Source organism: Heliangelus exortis, chromosome 1 (assembly GCF_036169615.1).
Source record: "Heliangelus exortis chromosome 1, bHelExo1.hap1, whole genome shotgun sequence".
Taxonomy (NCBI): Eukaryota; Metazoa; Chordata; class Aves; order Apodiformes; family Trochilidae; genus Heliangelus; species Heliangelus exortis.
Window position 1 is genome coordinate 78,756,078 of NC_092422.1, and position 20,880 is coordinate 78,776,957.

The 20,880-nt window shown below is 45.2% G+C and overlaps 1 protein-coding gene across 6 annotated transcripts in view; it reads right to left on the bottom strand.

Moving 5' to 3' along the window:
* Positions 1–1,641: 1,641 nt before the first annotated feature.
* The window catches only part of PCYT1B (phosphate cytidylyltransferase 1B, choline), a 30,916-nt gene continuing 11,677 nt past the window's right edge, over positions 1,642–20,880 (bottom strand). For 2 of the 6 annotated variants that reach the window (XM_071750171.1, XM_071750157.1), the window contains exons 2-8: positions 19,980–20,079; positions 18,233–18,349; positions 14,956–15,107; positions 13,988–14,066; positions 11,022–11,164; positions 9,105–9,293; positions 1,642–4,698 (exon numbers count right to left, since the gene is read on the bottom strand). In XM_071750171.1, the coding sequence (XP_071606272.1) occupies positions 4,492–4,698; positions 9,105–9,293; positions 11,022–11,164; positions 13,988–14,066; positions 14,956–15,107; positions 18,233–18,349; positions 19,980–20,079 (987 nt within the window). In that variant the 3' untranslated portion in view covers positions 1,642–4,491. Of the gene's footprint in view, positions 4,699–5,323; positions 5,637–9,104; positions 9,294–11,021; positions 11,165–13,987; positions 14,067–14,955; positions 15,108–18,232; positions 18,350–19,979; positions 20,080–20,880 lie in introns of those variants that run through there. The other 4 variants (XM_071750191.1, XM_071750167.1, XM_071750200.1 and 1 more) reach the window with 2 other exon arrangements.

Here is a 20,880-nt window from a genome sequence, read left to right on the forward strand (position 1 = left end):
CAAAAAAAAATCTGGTGGTTTGTTTTTTTTTTTAATGTTGATCTTTCTTGAGCCTTTGATTCCTGTGAGTGAGCTCACACAATGTTGTATTTCATATCTAAATGATGGAAGGATTTAAAACTAAGGAAATAACTGCAGATGTTCCACAAGCACTGGCACAAGAGCTTTGCCTTGTACTGCAGAAAGTCATCTCTGCTCCTGCAGCCAGATTTCAATCATTCTTCTGCCTGTTTTGTGTCAGCTCATATGAGCTGACAGCAGACCTCCTGATGACTTCTAGTCATGCTCCTCCCTTGTGTTTTCATGGTTTCTAAGGTGCAGGGACATTGGAACCCCAATTAAAAAATGGAAAAAGCTTTCCAGCTCAGACTGCTGGAATCAAAGTGTTTAACAAATGTAACTCGGTGCTTGTTTCTCAGTCCAGGCACGCGCTGCTACCAGGTGCTGCAGCCCTTGCTTTGTGTCACCGTGCCTGGGAGGGCCCAGGTGAGGGATGGTGTTATCCCTGGATTTAGGCCTGGGTGAACCAGGGTCCCCGTTGCCCCATCCCAGAGCGCTGTGGGCTGTGCAGGTTCGTGTGTGTGTGCAGAACCAGCACCTTAAAGGCAGTGAGGCACTGGGGAGGGGCACTGGTCACACGTGGCTCCTCTCCGTGGGGATGTGGAGGCAGCTTGGTGGCAGAGGAGAAGTGAGACTGCAGCCAGATTGACTTTCCCACTCCTGGGAACGTTCGAGGACGTCTCGCGTACCTCCCAAGTGATGCAAGACATTGCTCAACATACCCCCAAGTCCTTCTTAAGTAATAAAGTTTGCATTAACAGGAAACATCTTGGTGTGGACCCTTCGTGCCTTTAAATAGTTTCTCTGCCATGCTGAATGACTTTGAAATTTTCTTATTCCGTAATTAAAAATATCTTAGCTGGGAAGCCCTAAGCTGCTGCACGCTGCTTTCAGCTCCTGCCTGCCTGAGGCAAGACTGTTCAGTCAATAAACTGTAGTTTCTACAGCTGCTGCAGTAACAACTTTTCTTCTTGCAGAAAGGAAAAAAGAGTGAAGCAGGGACATTCGGGCATTCGACTGATACAGCTGGAGGAAGAGTCAGTGTCAGGAGTTGTACCCTGGGGCTTGTTTGATGCAGTTTGAGATAAACGTGGCCCAGCTGCACCCCACCCTGCTGCACACAGGAGCGTCACAGCTGCTGCTGCTGCTGCTTTTCAGAAGCAGAACCAGGACAGCTGCAAAAGCTCCGCCTCTTCCTTCCACTTAGAAGTCAGGATTAAAATAGTGGTTCCTGGCTTCCCCGTGCTGGGGCAGCCGGCAAGGGAGGTCTCTGGCTTGCTGGTGTCTGACGCTGCACTGCGCCAGCTGAGGGAGCATTTCCACACCTTGGCTGTGCAGGCAGGAAAACGCGGGTGCTGGCAAGGAGAGAGGTGACCCCGTCAGAGGGGAGAGCAGCAGAAGTGACTCCAGCAGCAGGATTTGGGGGTGGTGAAGCTGCTGCGGGGGCACCTGTGGGGTTGTAAAGCTCCCTAAGGTTCAAAGGATGGGGATCACAAGCACGGTGCTTTCAGTGGGGCTTATGCTGGGGGTTGTGTTCATGCATCCAGAGGTGCTATAAAATGAAGGTGAAAGGCAGCAGTATCTGTTGTACAATCTTTATTTTCCATGTGAGCTTGGCTGATAAATATGACTGAATTTAAAGCGATGTTCATGAAAAATAAAACCCAACCATGACTCAGAAGTGCAAAATTACCCTGTAGGTGTCCAGAGACAATGAGGTTCTGGGTTGCTGGAAATAGCACATGGACATTGGTGCCTGTACTAGCAAGGCAAAGGCTTCAGCTTACTGATATCCTAAACGCAAAAGGATGTCTGGTACAGAATATGGCTTTGTAGCCACCTGTGACTCTGAGGAACAGCTTCTGGTAAGAAGAGGTCACTGGTGAGTTTCTCTCCAGTCCCTATTTAGAAGTCGTGGTGCTGTCTTCCACTCAAATGACTGCTCAAGAGCTGTGAAACAGTAAAGGAAGGCGAAAAAACGAAACAGGAAAAGCAAAGAACAACACTAACCAGCTCACTTCTGTTGCATTTGGACATGGCTCCTCGTATAAACAGCACCAGTAGAGAGCAGGCGGTTCCCATGGTGGAGGAGTGGTTTGTGATGGGAAGACACAAGACTTGCAAAGGATCAGAAAAACTTAAGAAGTGCATCCCAGGTACGAAATTACAGTAACAGGTTGCCTAAGGCTGAGAAAGGTCTTATTTGCATCGTCCCATTGGGCGCACAGCTGGCGGCAGCTGGAATTGCTGTGGCTCTTCTCCCTTTGCAGTTTCTAGAGAACGTAGTAGTTCACCCTATTCCCTGCTCATCTCTCTACAGCTCTGAAGGAGGAACTGGCAAAGCAAGCTGTGAGATCTTATGTATTTAGTCTTGGGGTAGTCGAGAGAAATGACTGGCAAAGTGTTCCCAAAGAAAAATTGGTTATACCCCATGGTGGGGGAGGGATGAAAGCTGTAGGGAATGATCAGTGTGGGGCTAATTTGGTGCCTGATACAAGGGTCTGTAATTTACCTGCCTGGTGGAGTATCTGGGAAGAAGACAAGTTTACCCTATCTCCCACTTGGGGAGGTAAGGATGGTAGCTGGGGCTGGGAGGGCCGAGGGGGAGGAAGGACACAACTGCTGCCAGGTACTACCACCACGTGTGCTTAAGCACTTGGGTGTCTCGTTCCTTGGCAGGGTTCTGTTCCAGGAGCTGCTCAGAGCAGGGAACCAGCACGGTGCTGTCTGTGCTTCCCACAGCTCGCTGTGTCCTAAGGGGTTTGCAGCCCCAGGGGGCAGTGGCACAGGGGCAGTTCTGCTGCTGGGACCCCTTGCCCAGGCTGCCTGGGGTCAGTGCCTGGCAGGCTGTGGGTGGGACGGGCGGGTGGGTGGTGGCACCCTCTGCCTTGCTGGCCTGGCACCAAAGCTGCTGCTGCTGCTGCAGAGCCACAAAGGTGCCAATGCACAGAGGGAGGAGGAGGAGGAGGTTTGCAAACCTGGGATCAAAACTGCATTGTTGCTTCCCAGCCCTAGCACAGAGGTGCAGGGTGGATGCTTCCCATGGCTTTTTGTGCTGTGGGGCAGGGCAGCCTTGGGGGCTGGGGGTCCCCCCGGTGCTCAGAAATCCTGCAAGTCTGCAGCCACCTCCCCAGCTGTGGGACCAATTGGTGGGACAGCAGGCAGGTCTGGCTTTGCCAAGCTGGAAGATCAGCTGGAGAGGGGAAAGCTGCACTTGTGCTGCCCTTGCTGTGGTTCTGCTTGAGGCTCTATGGATGTCTCAGAGAAAAAACCCGTGCCTAATCCTATTTAAAAAGTTCTCTTTGTTTTTGCCAACTTTATCTCCGTGTTAGGGTAGAGGAAGGGTCTCAGACCCCTGCTGGGGCAGTGTATCTGTGACCACATCTTGTTAAGAGTTTGATGAGAAGTTTGTTTAACTGGCTGAGTAGCATGTGAGGAGAGCAGCACTACTGTGCCACTGGTTTAGTGGTAGCTGGCAAGGAGCAGCAGGATTTTGTAGGAGGCCATATCCTGAGGCCCTGGGATCTCGTATGTGTTTTAGAATTTACCTAGAAAAATCAACAATGTCTTCAAACCATCCATTTCCTACAACAAAGCATTCCTGCTAGGACTGTCTTTACTTTCTTGCCTCCAAAGTGCAAAGCCAGGGAGCAAAACAGAAGTTACCAGGTAGCTGCTCAGGCACTAGGAACATGGAGAGTGATTTGATAAAGCAAATACAGCCCAACTCTTTACATACAACCCATACAGAGGCTTGGTCAACAAGCAGCATTCAATAGCTTGAATATATTAAACAGATCTCCACCGACTCAGCTGGAGAGCTCTCCAATTCACTGGCGTAGTTTGGGATCTGGGGCAGATTTCATTCAAAAAAGAAAAAAAAAAAAAACCAAAAACCCCACAGTATTTTATTTCCCATTTCTGAATGTTATTTGCTGCAGCACTGCCATTTCCCTGTGCCAGAAGAGCTCAAGGTTAGCAGGGTCCAGTACAACTGCATCTTCTCCATCCACAGGCCGTAGCTGTCATGTTCCAAGGTGCCAGCCCCGGAAGGGGAACTGAGAGGGCTCCTCCCGGCAGCCCGGCTCCCTGCAGGGCTCCCCCCGCTGACCTGGCCTGGCTGCAGCAGCTGAAAGCAGCAACACATGGACAGGAACTCGCACAAAAGTTTATGTTTTACTGTCTGTCTGCCCTGCTCCGGCGTCTGGCAAGCACTGCTGGCCGGGCCTCTAGGGACTGACTGGGGATGGGATAAGCTCTTCCTGAGATCTTCCTTGCTGTGCTCCAGTCTCTTTTCAGCATCTTCTCCCAGAGCGGGTTCCCTGCTGTCAGAGATGCCCCAGATGTTCCTAACGCTTCCCCCCCCCATCCAGCAGTTGAGTTCATAGCTTGTTCTTCTGTCTCATGGTTAAAAAAAATACATTGTTTTCGTTACTTTTCATCCTCGTCTCCCTCGCTCATGCTGCTGAGGGAAGCAGAGGCAGCTTTTGGAGAAGAGGGAGGAGAAGCTTTATTGAAGACCCAGGGTGGCGAAGGAGAGCGGGATGGGGAGCGGCCTCGTGTCGGACTGCTGTTTGGGCTCTGCCGGGGAGAAAAAGCCTGAAGCATTCGTCCACTTCGTTCCTGGAACATTTGCTTCTGCAAAAGGAATGTGAAAAGATCCTCTTTGAGTGAAGCACAGAGGTGGGGGGGGCAGGTCTGTGGGCAGGCAGGGGCTGCACCTGGGGCTGTGCCTCTCACCTGGGGAAGAGCGGGGTGACAGCACAGACTGCTCTGAGGCACGGCCAGCTCAGCCCACACCTGCCCGTCGCCTCTTCTGCTGTGCTTGCAATAACCCAGTGTTTACACGGGAGGGTTTTGGGTTTGATTTTCTTTTTTTTGCTATATGGGACACCCTGGTGTGAGAGGCAACTTTGTGTATTGGCCTAAGTCAGCCAGGGGGAACTCCTTATTTGGATTTTTTGTGTGTGTGTGCATTTGCCACACTCTGCCTCAAAAAGTCTGTGGTCTGCCTGAACTCTCCATGTTCCTTGCTTCCTGGACCACCCAGGGCTGGACCATCAGTGTCCTGCTGAGCTTCCCAGCTAGCACAGCCTTTTTAACTCTCCCTTCTTAAGGGAGGCTGCCTGATGCCCAGCCAAATACAAGGCAGCCACTTCCCCAGCTACGCGGAGCAGGCACCAAGCTGTACCCTTAAACTGGGGGTGGGAATGTCAGAATTCAGGTGTCTTTGATGAGAAGAGAAACACATGCAGGCTCTGTGTTCTGCTTTGGCCTTTATTGTTGTTTTTGCTTTGTAAAGCTGAGTGGAGACCTGCCAGAGCTGGGAGGGTGGAAGAAACCCCCTTTTCAGTCAGGCAGTCTGCTACACTAAGGCAAATGCTGCTGTTTCTTAGCTCCTACGTGGCCTTGCGTTCGGCTGGGTTACAGGGAATCTGGCATATACTGTGTGGCTGCTGCAGGCTTCATGTGGAAAATTCCAAATGCGAGTGCCCCGCTGCTCCTTCTGGAGTTGGGGAAGGAGAAGGCTCAGCCTCAGCTGAAGTACTGGGCATCGGGTCGCAGTCGATGCTGGGCTGAAATGGAAGAGCCAGCCCAGACAAAGTTAAGTTGCTGCTCAGGTCTGAGAGCTGAACGCTTCTGCAGAATGTATGCTGGGTTTGCCTGCTTGTGCAGCTGCACTCCACAGACTTTCTCAGCCTGAGTTTTTGTCTTGCTCCTCCTCCCCTTCCCTCTGCAGTGACTCTGCTCTGTGCTGACCTTCTTCCTTGGCAAGGACCATGTGGATGTTCTTCTTCCCCCCCCTGGGATGCGCAATACTCCCTGCCAGGGGAGGGGCACACTCTTGGTTTTCCCATCAGGTTTTTGGTGTCTCCTAACCTGGGTGGTTAACAGCTGAGCACAAATACCAAGCTTAACTCTTCCTCTGTGAGCTCTCTCGTCCGATTTATATATTTATCCCAGGGGCCTTTATTAACTCTGTTTTAGAGCCTGGATGTTGCTGCAGTGCAGAGTGACAGAACAGCTCCTGCCTGGAGCCACGCGTAGCCACGCTCTCGTGTGTAAAGATCCACAGTGTGTAACCACCCCGTGCACACTACTGCTAGGTTCAATATAGTCAAGATTCCCTAAACCCTTCATAGCCAGCAGATGGTGGTTGCTCCTGCTAAATAGTTCCAGAAAGTATTTGGGGGAGGGAGGGTTTCTGCAGCTGAGAGCTATGAGGATGTCACAAGGGGCTGGCACAGCCCCAGAGCCTGTTGAAATTTAGTGGTAGGAGTGCAAAATTCTCTTTAGATCACAGATCCTGAGGTTCTGTTGGCTTGACTTGGTCTGTTTAGCACCTCACTGAAGATAACCCCCAACAAAAAAACCCCAATTCTGTATCTTTTCCCTGGCCAAGTGAAACAGTTGGGCTCCTTCCTGCCCCTGGCACCTTACCAGCCACTTCAAAAAGCTCAGTGACGATGCAGTGCTTCATGGTGTTTTGGTACCAGTGCTGGGAGAGATCAAAGCTGCCCAGCTTGGCTGGTATCCCACGTGGCAGGAGGTATCTGACTGTATCTTGGGCCACATGGGCCAGGGATGGAAAGGAGCACCCCTACCTTACTGCTTGGGCCCTCAGCCAGGCTGTAGGATGCCTGCACCCCCATCCCTGCTCCAGCAAAGAGTTTGTTGCTTTAACAAGCTGGTGCACTCACATCTTCAGCAGGGTAAGTGCTGAAGTCCAGTTTGCATCCTGCCTTCTGCATTACTCCTCTGTCCAACAGGTTACTGGCTACACCCACAACTGCTGCTGCAGGAGGAGGTGGTGGTGTAATTCACCTGCCTGCAGCATGACTTGCCCTGCAGCTGTGCTCTGGCAAGGCCAGGAACTCATGCCCTGTGCAGGCAAGGTCTTCCTAAGGGGGAGTGCTCCTCAGGCTGTTGAAGAAGTGGAACCAAGTGTTAATGGCTCCCTGGAAGTGCAGGAGGGTCAGACAAGGCTGTGTGTGCTGTGGACCTTTACCGGGGGTGGGAAAATAATTTCAGAGCCTTGGCTGAAGCAAGTTCAGGTACACCCAAACAGTTTATGGAGACGAGCTTTTCCTTTTGGAAAACTTACGACTTGGCAAAAATATTTTGCTTGTTTCTGCATTATATTGCCTAAATGTTGATGGTCCTTTGTGCTTTACAAAACAGGTGCCAGTTGGGTGTTACAGAGCACTGATGGTTTTCAGCCACTGATTCTTTCAAGGCTGCGCTGAGACTGGCCCTGGGTTCTAGTGGCAGCCTGGGAGATTCCTCTCAGCCCTTGCTGCTGTCTGAGGGGATGCAGCCCTTTCCTGCTGCAACCACTCCCAGCCCCCTCTGTGCAATGAGTGGTGGGAAATGGGCCCTTTGAAGGGACACCTCATCCCTTCCCCGAGGGAGGCTGGTACAGACACCCTCCCTGTGAGCCCTGCTGTCTGTCCACTGACCTGGAATGCAGCTGCCTGCTCATACGTGTCTGAGAGAAGGTGGAAAGAAATGTGTTCCCTGTCTGTGGAGCAGCATCTCTGCCTTTAGGGTCTCCCTACCAAGTTGCAGTGGTGGTTTTCTCAAGCGTCAAGACAAAGTTTCATGCCATGTTAATTGTTTCTAATACCTTTGTGACTCTTTGACAGAAAAATATACATATGGGGATTGCACAGGTGGGCAAAATTGCCAACAAAGTACAGACATTTAGATGTTTGAAAACTGACGTTTTGACCTTTCTCATAAACAGGCATTTCTTGGGTGGGTTATGTAGCCCTTACTTTTAGAAAATTGATGCTAGCATAAACCATATTATAATAATTATTTGTGAAATAATAACAGCATATTAATGGCATGCAAATTACTGATCCAGGAATCTTGCATGCCCGTAACGATTCCTGTACTTTTAATGTCAACATTAAAAGCAATGTCTAACAGTGATAAGGCAAATTAATGTTAATAACAGTTTTGACACTAATAGCAAGTTACCATTATTTTAAGTCGTTCTTGTTGGAAGGCTTAAATTGATTTTTTAAAAAGCCACACCACCTCTCAGCTCACTCTCATGATGCTTTTCCTACAACACCGCAAGGAGATTTCACTCTTTTTCATAGCAAAAGGTCTCTGTGGCTGGACCAGATTTCCTACTCTGAGGCTGGGACACTTATGCAGTAAGCAGGAGGCCACCTCCACAGCCCCCCGAAGACCTTTGCAGAGAAGTTTTTCTTTAATCAGATTTGGTAAACTGTTCTATCAGCAAAGAGTTCTTAAAAACACAAGCAGTGTGCAGTGCTGAGTGGACAGAGCCATGGAATAGGATCAAGGCTTTGAAATTATTCTCCTTTCTCCACACAGCCAAACTCCTCCTGCCTCCTGTGGGTTTCACATGCTCTTTTAGCATTAGTTTTATTGATTCAGCACATATGCTTTTCAAGGCACCTGGGCACCTTTGATAAATGGGCTCTGTGGACCCAGCACATACCAAGGAGAACTTCAGAAGCGCTTCCAGTCCACCTGAGCCTTCCCTGCAGTCAGTTAGACAAGCCTGGCTGCTTGACATGCCAATAATTTCTTGGAGATTTAAATTAGTAGGTTTTTTTTAAAGTTAAAAAATTGCCATCTTCTACAGCTGAGTACAGAGCATGAAAAGAACTACTGGAAAACTTTTCAGTGTCCCTGTTTCCCTCACCACCTCCAGTGTATAATCTCTCCCTGATGTCTGTGTGATCCCATTTAGTACTAATGGGGAGAAAATCCTGTTTGCTCTTGTGTTGCTGTTATGCAGCTCTGCTGAATGCAGTATCACACCTCATTCAGCCTCACACCTTCACAAAAGATAGAAATCAACCCAAAGAAGCAACAGCCAGAAGTAGCAAATCCCCCACTGCAGTATTGGCATGTGCTATTGGATTCAGCAAGCAGGTCTGGCGTTGCCCTACTGTGCTGGCTTTCAAAACCAAGACTGCAGCAAAGGAATCTGCTCTTGATCTGTGTCACAGAAGAGAAATAAAAACCACTCGGGCTTTCTGCAATGGTAGAATACCTACCCAGGCTCCGTCGGGTCCAAAGAGCTCTAAGAAGTTGCCAATGAATTCCCTGGACTTTTCTTCCCATTTCTGAATGAGGTCATGGCTCTTCTCTTCCACCTTGTAAACAAATTCTTTTGATTTTTCCTCCACATTCTTGACTTTCTCTTTCATTTTGTCCACTTGGTTTTGAAAGCGGTATTTCTTCTCCTGTTTTAAAAATGTGGATATAGATTAATATATAAGAACTCTGAAATAAGTAGCCACTGACAGCTGAGAAGAAGAAAAAAATGCATTAATGTATCCTAATACGTATGGCCTTGGTTAACTATTCCCATGTTATTTTTGTAAATGCAATTTTAACATTTGTGGAACAAAGTGCAGAAGGTACATATTGAAAAAACTGTGTAATTACTGTGTTTAATCCACTACATAAATCTTTCCGTATTTTAGAGCTGAATGCACTTTGAAAATTATATTAATCTTGTGAAGGGTACAAATGAGAAATTAGCAGCTCAAACTTAGCAGTAAGCAGAAGGCCAGTCTCCCTGGGTTTCCTAGCAAATGTAGCTCACTGCTGACTTGCCAGCCTGGATGTTAACTTGGACCAAAATGTCTCCGAGCCTGGCTAGTACAGGAGCTTCTGGCTGCAACAAGGATGTGTGTAGGCTAGTGGCTTGTGGCCAGCAAACTTCACAGAAAAGAGAACAAAGTCCTAATTGCTAAGTCACACTGAAAAAGAGAGGGAGAGAGAAGGTAATGTTAGGGAGCTCTTCTCGGGCCAAGCTGCTAAAATACTTTAGGGTTAAAGGACTTTTGTCTTCAAACACTTCTGTGCTGTGCAAATGTACACTACACCCAGGTAACTAGCACTGTGCCCTTGGAGGGGTATGGTCTCTGCAGAAGCACTGATCACTACTGGATTTTGATTTCCTGTGAATTAATGGGCACCAGAATTTACTTTTAAAATAAATACTGCTTCTTGCTGAGGTGGGTTTTAGTCTAGTTTGTGACTCGCTACAAGAACCATCTTTGTGGGCCACAAGGCCAAAGAAAATCCTCAAAAGCCCAAAGAAACCAAACTCACTTTGCACCTAATAGGTCATCAGCCCTTCATTCAAGATGGAAACCAGTGCTCTTCTGCCTTGGTGAAATCCTGTGGTTTTAATTTTGACACAGTCAGTCTCTAGTGCAAATTAGTATTTCTGCATTTAAAGTACTATAAGCTAAACAACGGAATGCCAGGAGGGACTTCAGGACATACCAGTGTCTGAGACTGGGGGAAGCATTCCTAATGCAACCACATCTTCACCTCATAGCTGCTAAAGGATAAATGTGGGAACCCCCAAGGCATCCAGCATGCCTTAATTTAGCAGGTGCTTGCAACAGTGATCCTTCTGGGTGGAGTACTTACAATCAGGGTTTTTTAAAGAGGTGTAGAAGACTGAGGAAAAAAAGCAAATGGAAATAAAATATTTATGCCCTGTGATCTATGATTTTCCTGCCAGGCTTCAAAACCCTCATGAAATGACACAATTCAGTCCTTCGTAAAAGGATTTCCCAGTTCCAGGGAATGAAGTGGGAAGTCCTCTGGAGAGCCAGCCCAATCACAAGGAAGATTTCAGTTAAGTGGGCTATCTCCAGGCTTTCACTTCAGACTTGAAACAAAAAAATTAAGGAAAGTAAACTTAGATTTCTGTTAAATGTTTACTCCTCACTGGAAGGTAAGGTGCAGTTCTGTGCATGGAAACTAAATAATCTGAAGCCATCCTTTCAACTAGTGCTCTTGCACTACCTGTTGTGGCTTTTAAAGGACTAGGGGGTGTTCCCAGCTGTTTTAAAAGCCATAGGAGGAAGGTATCCTTTCTTAACCCTAACTCTACATGCAGGGTCCTAGGAGAGAGCATTTCAGAAGCAAATGGAGATGAATGCACTTACATTTATAAAACTAACATTCAGCTCTTTGGCCGTGTATCCTCGTTGGAGGTTGCGCCGGGCGTACACATCGTAGTCCCGGACAATCCTTGTGATGATATCTGAGGTTGAGATACCTTCGGTTCTCTGCGTTGGGACAAACATTCCTGAGCAAAGTGGGAAAAGAGAGAACCTGCTGAGAAAGTATGGAAGCACCAGGGAGCTGAGGATCAACACAGAAATGCCGGACCAGAGGTAATAAAGAAATTTATTGTACCAGTGTAAACCAGACAAGCCTCTGGCCTTGGCCAAAGCCAGGAAGTGCCTGCAGGTAAAAGATGCATTGCAGTTACTGCTACACACCTTGGAGGTGCCAGTAGCTTGTAACAGGAAGGTGAAGAGTAATGGTAGTGTGAACAAACACAGGTTATGTACAAGGGTATCAGTCTGCACAGCCCCCATTTCATGTCCACCTGGCCATGTCAGTGGCTACATAGCCACTCTCCCTGCTCCAAGACATCTGTCTCCAAGAAAACTGGCCTTTTATTAATACTACTTGTATTTCCCTCAACACACCTAAGAAATATATTGCTTATTAATTGCTCCTCATCGAGACAGGAGCACTTGAACTGTTCAGTCACAAAAGCAATAAATACTAGCAAGCTGCTAGCACACTTTGGTTTAGTAGTTACTTGGAGCTACAAAAACTTACTACTATCACTTATATGTAATTACAACATTAAGCTGCTGCTGAGAGAGCACTGTAAGATGAGGTAAAATGGTTTTGCAAGAAAAAAAAAGCAGTGCTTTGTCTTAAAAGGGTGCTATACCTTCTGAAAAATTAATCCTCACATGTTAGATTCAAGCAGGCAGGCATTGCTAGCTCATTTCACAGGGTTAGAAAAAGATTCAGAGAAGGAATCAAGAAGCTTAGCATCCTCTGGTAATTAAATACTATGTGATATTTTTTCTTTCTGATCTCTGATACTCTGCTAAAAAAACAGATTATTTTAATCACAAGCACTGAGGTTTCCCTGATTGTGCTTTTCAGGCCTGCAGCAATCACTCAGGAAAGTCTATCTGGAAACAGTGAAACCCACTTTATAGACAGCACCTACAAGAATACATGAACAAGCCCTACCCTTGCTAAGCTAAAAGCTGAATTGCTTTCAAGCAGATGCACGTGTGAGAACATTACTTTTAGTCATTGATTTTGCTTTCATTTGCTTCATGTGATTCATGTTTTCCAAACTAATTGTTCACAGATGTGCAGAGGTTTAGTCAGCACACTGTTACCCAGCTCACCATCATCCACATCCCCTCCCACCCACTGAAGAGAGTGGGGGAATAGGAATCTACACAAGGGGCTCCACAGTTCCCATCTGCTTCTCTGCTCCCTGACAACCTGATGTGGGAAAATGGGAGTACTGGAATTAAGGAAGATGCACAAGTGCAGCCACAGCATTAGTCTATTTAAAACAAAACAGCCTAGAAGAAAGGGGAAATTCATTATCGTAATAATGGGGTTACAGAGTGTTAGGTCAGCTACAGCACCAGATCTCAAAACTCTTCACAAAAAAGATCCCATTACTCCTAGCTTATAAAATACAAAATCCAGTTGTACAAGACTTTTTCAGCAATCACTTCCTCAGCATCTTGCAATGACAAACACAGGACAGACCACAAATCTCTGAAGCTGTAAAGCCACACTCCATTCTGTGAACAAAGTTTGAATTTTTCTTCAGGACATGTGTGCACTGCACCTTTGCCCAGCAACAGCAGATAAGGATGTGCCAGGTTTGAGCACTCTCCAGCCTGATGCTGTGACACTAAGGGGCTCCTGTCATGTTGTCTTGTGCACTCAGAATCTTATAGAAGAAAGGCAAAACAGCTGCCTGGTCTACACATAAGCTTCAAGTCCCTTGGTGACCCATCCTTACCAGAGGTATGCTTGCTCCACTGCCTAGTGAAGTAAGTTGGTTCTAGCTCTGAAACTGTAGAACAGCAGTTCTCAAAGGAGGGTTATGAGTCTGAAACCTCACGACAGTGAGGTGTGGAAGTACAAAAAGATCAACAACTGCTGCTATAAAAAGCTTTATCTTTCATCTCAGTTCAATACCTAGTCTACTGGTGTCATTGTATAGCTTGAGAAGGTCACTTTGCACATCAAATTACCATAAAGCAGATTTGCTATGGAATCTTTGAAGCCTCCAATATACACGTTTATGTGGGCCAGGAAGAGAATGGATCTGCCAGGATTCAAAGCAGCACCTCCAAGGATCATGAGAAGAAAGATATGGTTGATTTTGTTTCCTGCACCGTTCACTGTGTTAGGATAGCTGCTGCTGGCTAATTCTGGCTTATTATCAACTCCTCACATTTAATTCAGCTTCCTTGGACCAAAGCAATACAAACTCCTGATACTGCTTCAGCCTGATCATGTTCAATGCCACATGATAGTCAACCAAAGTGCCAAAGAGTCATGGGCAAATTAATTACTCTGGTACTGATTTAAGCCCTCTGCCAGTGTAGTAAAAAGAACCCTCAGTGCAAATCAGAAGTGGATCCTAATGACTCCTGAAGGGTGCCTGTGCTTGCCTGTATTTAGGACCAGGCTGTGTTAGAGTCATCAGGTTGCAGTTATCAACAAACTACTAAAGTTGGCTGGGAAATAAAGAGAAATAAACTCATTTTTATCTGTGCAAAGCTCTTACTTACGCACCCTTAAATTATTTTAAAAACACAAATGGAACTCTTGTGACAGACCTGGAGTGTTCCCTGAGGGTTATGGCAAGACTTCAGCCAAGGCCATCTTTTGTGGTTTTACAAAGTGAATCTTTCTGCTGAAGTCAGCAGCACCTACTGTTAGATGTAAGAGAACATGGTATTAACTCTCCTGCTCCTCTCTCAGAAGCTGTAGCCAAAAAGCAGTAAGAGAATTTGAGCTGAGGCTGAAAAGGAAGGTGCTAAAACTTTAAGGTTGCTCTTACCTGCCTCCTTTATGTGTTTGTATACATCATCCGAGCCAGCGGAGGAGTAGGGGATGTCATCATGGGCTACAAAGTCAATCTGCCAGTGAACAGAAGAAGAATCACATGCCACCACCACTGAATTTTGGTTCAGTGAGGGGTCATTGTGGAGGCTCATCTCTTTTCTTGACTTCAGCTGACTTGCTTTTGACATTCTCATCCTAAAGCCATCACCCTTTTGTTAAGATTTATATACATTGCAAAGACAGTCAATAGCACATAGGAAATGATATCCTGCCTTTTACAGGACACAACATTTTTATGTATTTCTGGCCAGTTACTGTACCTCTTGACATTAATAAGAAATGTGCCTTTAATTCAGGCCTTTAACAGGAATCTAATCACTATGTGGTAAATCCTGGTTCCTGAGCTCCTTTCTGATTAGAAATGTGCGGATTATTCTCCAGTGTAATTTTAGCATTCAAAATTCCACTACAGAAGTCATCCTAGCATACTAAGGAAAAAATGCAAGATAAATATAACAATCTGAGGCAAGCAATGTTGTGTACCTAATTTAAATTACTGTAATTGACTGAATTAAACAATTTACTCCAGCGAACAGAATTTCACAGGATTGCTGTTTGTAGAATTATAGAGTTGTAGAACTGTAGAATGGTTTGGGTTGGAAGGGACCTTTAAAGGTCATGTAGTCCAAACCTCCCCTGCACTAGACCAGGTTGCTCAGAGCTATGTCCAACCTCACCTTGAATGTTTCCAGCGGTGGAAACTACATGATGCCATCTCTCTGGGCAATCTGGTCCAGTGTTTCACCACCCTTGTTGTAAAAAATGTCTTCCTTGTATCTAGTCTGAATTAGAACAAGTTCTTGTATTTACTTTTTCAGTTTAAAACAATTACCCAGTTGTAATGAGTTTATTCTCAACTGTCAGTCTAGACAGGGGAGAGGAGTGATAAGGGGAGAAATGTACCTTATGTTTTTCAAGGAACTCAGGTGTCAGTGTCCAGGGTGCATCTCTGATGACCTCATCCACGTAGCGACAGTGTCTGAGGGCTTCGTATCTCTCAGTTTCATTCATCACAGTGAAGCCTTTGAATTTATGTGTTAAATCATCACTGCAAACTAAAATATGGAAGTGTCAACAAAATAGCTACATGCTCAGTAGAATTAGCATGACCAGCAGTTACTTATTTCCTGATAATTCTATTAAGCCCTTCGTTATTAGCTTAACTAGTTTTAGGGTTCCCCGGGGCATCTAAAAATTCTGTTTTCAGGTACAACCATAGACTTCTGAGAGATCTTTGCCTTTCTGAAGCTGCAGCCAGAACACAAGTGAGAGACTGTAAGACATCTTGGGTGGGATGGTATGCACGCCTTGAGGAAACTCAATCCCACTAGAAGTGGGGATTTCATGGGCTGTGAAACTTCAGGGGTAATGGCCAATGCTTTTAAAACAATCAAGTGGAGTTTCAGATATCACAGAGTGCTCGCAAATTTCATGTATCAGAGAATGGTCAAGGTAGGAAGGCACCACAGGACATCACCTAGTCCAACCTTCTTCCTCAACAGCAGAGTCAAACTCTGGCAGGTTGCTCAGAGCTATGTCGAGTTGAGTTTCCAAAGATGGAGACCCCTCAGTCTCTCTGGACCTCCTGTTCCCACTTTTTGTTCTCATGTGAACAATGATCTAAATTATGAATTTGCCAACAAAGCTCTAAATCACAGCAGAACAGTTTCTCCATAAACACTGATGGAAAAAGAAATCATGGCAGATTTTATAGGAATCTGTCTTGAGTTTAGCTGTGAGAGGTTTCATAGAGAAGTAAGTCTTGTGCCATGTTCAAATGGGAAATCACAAAAGGAGGCCCTGTGGAAAGGCCTGGGAGAAGCTGTGTGCTCTTAGTGGAACAAGCAAGTCTGGAAATCCTGCATCTGTATCTCTGGATGTACCAGTACTTTGTCACATTGCTTTTAAAATGAGAGGAAGCAACATCCATCTTACTGGAAGATTATAAAAGTTAGATATTATCTTTCTACCCACGTAATGTTGCATAAAACACAGTGGCTTGGTACCCACAACTGCAACTCTGTCCAGTATTATAGCTATGACAGTCATTTGACACCCCACATGGAATAAAGTGATACCCATTTATAGCTGGGTTGACTGTGGTTGTCCTTCACCACAGGTCAAACCTGTGCCTTTGGTTCTCACTTGTCTGTGACACTGGGACAAATAGTAAATGCTCTTTACAAATGATAAGTGCAACATTATTAGTGCTGCAGGGAAGTATGAGCAGCTGCTGCTTCTTTCTAATTTGAAAACATCAACCTATCAAGCAAGGCGCTGGTAAAGATGCAGTCTTTTTTGAGATCTAAAATGGATGTTCTTGCTGTGATGGTCATTAAGGACCTTTAAAGTAGGAAAAATGCAGGAAGGCTTAGATCGCCCTGGAGTTCGTGCAAAATTCAAAGCCAGATAATAATATACATATATGAATTTCTGCTAGCAAAATGCTGCTCTTTCCTATTATGTCATTTCTGATGCCTGCTGACAAGAAATTTAATGGAAATCAAAGCATTTTCAGTAGAAAAATCCCTTCTGGGATTGTATTTATAGCTATTTACAGCCTTTGTGCTATCTTAAAGCTACCCTCTCCTGGAAGACAGGATCTACTAAAATTATTGGAAAACAGTAATTATTGATTGAATTCTGTAGAAAGGTTTGATTTAATTTTTTGATTACTCTTTGTTCACATACATCAGCTCCATATTTCCTCTTGATTGTGTCATCCTGCTGACTGATTTGGGAAGGTATAAATATCTACTGAGGAAAAAAATCCTAGCTCCAAATAATTAGTTCCAAGAAGAATTAAAAGGGGTTAGTTGGGGTGCCCACAAAGACACATGGCAGCAGTGCATTTGTGGTACAAATTCTGTGTGGGTGTGGAAAGGTGCCCATTTTTTAAACATGCTAAGGCAGTGCCTTGCTGGGGAAAGGAGCTGATGAGTGCTGTCTGCAAAGTAAAGCTATGCCATGAATTTCATAGGAGCCAGGCTTTTGTCCCAGAGCTCCTTCTCTGATCTGGGACACCTCCTACTAGATTAAAAGCAACAACAAAACCTAAATAACTGACTTTTTACTTTTTTAAACCTCACCATCTTGCACCTCCACTGGTTCTTCTGCAAACTGTCTCACTCAGCAGGAAAACAAGAGAGTCCTATGTTTCCTTCATAACGACGGGATGTCTTCTTTCCCTCCCAGGGAGCTCCATGGAAATTGCCCCAATTCATAAACTTAAGAGTAAAATGAAATACTGTGTTTATAAGAAGATTTTGCTTTACCTCTATATTGGGTCTTTTTCCCCCCGCCTTTAAACTGATCTGGGACAAAGATACAGTTTGTCTAATGAAGTGTCTGAACGTTGTATTCACATTAGCTTTATTATCACTGCTGTAAGCATTTGAGCAGCAGAAGGTTGCTGTGAAATGTTTATGGAAGGCATATCTGAACCCCAAAGGTGCAGCAAAACTGGAACCAAAATGAATGTTTATGAGGCCTCACAAAAAAAGCAGGGCTTGCACAGCCAGCTAGGCAGGACTCAGCCATCCTCCCATGACTCCTCAGGCACGTACCAACTGCTGAACAGCTGTTAGCCAGACACATAGCAAAAAAGAGAAGATATTAATGGCAAAAAGAAGACCCACAAACCACTGGTAAGGATGCAACATGCCCAGAGACATTTGTGAGCTGAAAACTACTCTCAAATCTTGACCTGCATTTGGGTCTCTGGTGCTAACAGGACAGATTTAGCTCTTCTGCTGATGCTATACACAGAGTACTGTCCCAGGAGCCAGGGGCTGTGGGCTGAGCCTGGCTGGTGGAGGCACCAAGGAGGCAGAAATAAATGAGTGGTTGATCTCATTCACTCATCTTCATCTTTGAACAATTTTGAGTAATGACTGAAAAAGGTAAATTATTCATATGGAGCTATTCTAAGCTCAGAGTCATGCAGGCACTGGCTTTAACTAGAATGGGAATGATGCCTGTGCTGCTGAGGACAGAATTTGACTTTTACTTTAATTGATGCAATTGTGAGGCATAATTCAAGACAAATCACCTATAGAAAGCCCCCAGAGTGAAAGCAGCATTCAAAGTCATAGCATATAAACAGCTGGGGGTGCAAGTACAGCAATAACTCTCTGATAGTGAAGCAAAAATCTAGTGCAATAAATAATTCTGATCTTACCTCCTACTAATAAGTAGCTATTTGGGAATAGAGTTTTGGCTTGCATAAGAGCTCTAGCATGGCCAGAGTGGAAGAGGTCAAATATCCCATCTGCATAAACTCTGACAGGTCTGTCAACTGTGAAGAAAGAAACACAACAGTGATTTTTCAGTCCCAAAACTAGTTGCACTTAATTCTACTAGACAGGTTTTTGTTCCTAGGTCAGATCATTGAGGAGATTTACCCCAGTTTTGATGTTCAAAAGGCACCATGGGTACAGCTGCAGTGTTTTATAGAATCACAGAATGGTTGGTGTTGGAAAAGACCTCTAAAGGTCATCTAGTCCAAAGCCCCTGCAGTGAGCAGGGACACGATTAACTAGATCAGGTTGGTTGCTTAGAGCCCTCTCCAACCTCCCCTTGAAGGTTTCCAGGGATGGGGCATCTACCAGCTCTCTGAGCAATGTGTTCCAATGTTTCACCACCCTCACTGTAAAAAATGTCTTCCTTATATCTAGTCTGAATTTCCCCTCTTAGTTTAAAACCATTACCCCTTGTCCCATTGCTACAGGCTCTGCTAAAAAGTTTGTCTCCAAACTGCTCATTATCCTGCTCATTATTTTTTCTTCTCTGTACTCTCTGCTGTTTTCTCTCAGGATTAGCCTATTTATTATCATCCATCATCCCTATATTCTAATTTAGCAAAAATGTCATCCTCCTGCCTCTTTCAGAGCTCCACCATATGTCTTGTTCTTTTCTCTCTGCCTTTCTATTATGTTCTGTCTTCTAGATTTTTAATTTTTTTTCTCTATCATCTCCTGTTTCCTTCCTTCTGGTCTGTGAATTTATTTTTTTTCCACAGCTTACCATTGTGAAAAGGTATTGCTTACCTCTGCAACAAAAAGCTTTCACTTCTCTTTTTTCATACTTCCCACAAGCCCTTCTTTCTAACAAGCCTATCATTTCTTTTCCTCACCATCCTCCTGCTGTCACCCATGTAACTTCTGTTTTCTGTATGGTATCTTCAGCAGCAGCCTCCAGGTAGAAAAAGGACTTCCTTACCAAATAACACACCTGACAGCTGTGCCACCTCCAAGAAAAAGGGCAGGGGGGGTGAGAACAACACAGCTCCAAGCTCCATGGACTGTGATTCAGTGATACAGAGATGTGTCTGCTGTCACGACATCCCAGGCTACACAGGAGAACACTGTTCCTTACAGAACTGACTTGGAAGCTGTGGCTTACCCTATAAAGTGTATGTACTTTAAACACTTATTTTAAATAAGTAAAATAAGTGCTTTATGTCAAATCATCCCATTTCCCCAGCCCAATCACAAATGTCCAGCTAAAGAAACTGGGCATGGTTTCTTTGCAAAGAGCAAATGGCCTCTAAAGCCACTTAAGGTCTGATAAGATCAACAAGAATATCCATGAAAGAAGTTTTCCTTCATGCAGGGGCAGTATGGGAAGATAATCCAGGAGGAAGCCACTACACAACAGGTTTCAGGCTGGCTGGAGTGGGCTGGCAAGCCTTCCTTTAACCAATACGCAGACATCCACATAAACATCAAACTCGAATGTGAAATGTTTTGTCTTGCTCTTTCTCCAACAGAAGATAAGGGTCCTGCAGTTGTTGGTCTCTGTCCCATGACCTGATAGCACCAGATACCAGCCAGGCCTTTCTGCTTGGAAGGCACAAGCAAGCTTTGACAGATGTTTGCAAGGAAGAGCCTGGAGTTTGGGAGCACCCATGGTCTCTCTACACATACCTGGGGTTCCCAGGCGGGCTTGTGCAATGGTTAGCTTCTCATGGGGAGCCTGGCACTGACAGCTGGTTTCGTCTGCAAACGGAGCCGGTGCCGTCAGCGTCTGGAAAGGGGCAAAAGCACAAAGAAAACAAATTTGTTTTTTCCATCAGGTAGTTAAAAAAATTACTCTCGGCAGGATGCTGTAACCAGGCTTATTGCTGATTTGTTCTCTGGGGTTTTTTGCTTTGTGGTCACCCCTGATCATAATCAATTCACACCTGGTAAAACGATGAGGTAAATAACGCTTTCCAAACACATCATACAACCTAATTCCTTGTTTCTGTTGAGAAGCTCAAGCATTTCTGAGATGGGTAAAAGTAAATAATTTTTCTCTTTGCAGGGCAAAGTCAGGTTTGATGGCCCAAGCAAATTAATCCTTGATTTGCTCTGAATGACTCCAAAGGCTTAAGATGCAAAATGTATTCTACTACCTGCAAGTAATAGCTGGAAAAAATAATTGTGATTTAGAAAGCCGTGAATGAGCCACCTCTTCACAAGGTGGTAGTTCCTTCCACTGACATCAGTACAGGTAACTGGGGCCAGTGGTTGTTTTGTTGTGGTTTTTAATCAGAATATTGTGTAATTTTGAGGACCAATTCAAAATACAAGTGAGAATGCAAACAGAAGTCCCACCTCACTAGAGCTAACTGAGATACAACTCCTTTCTCCAATCTGACATACACTGTAGTAATAAAATGCTCTAACTGTGATTAGACCACCACAACACAATGTACCTGCTCAGCAAAGCTTATAACCTAAAGATATAAGGGGGAGTGAGGATGTGTGAAGAATGGCATGGCATTATGTGTCAGGAAACTTGATTAAAGAAATTACTTTTTCTGCCCGTGCCTATGTAGGAAGT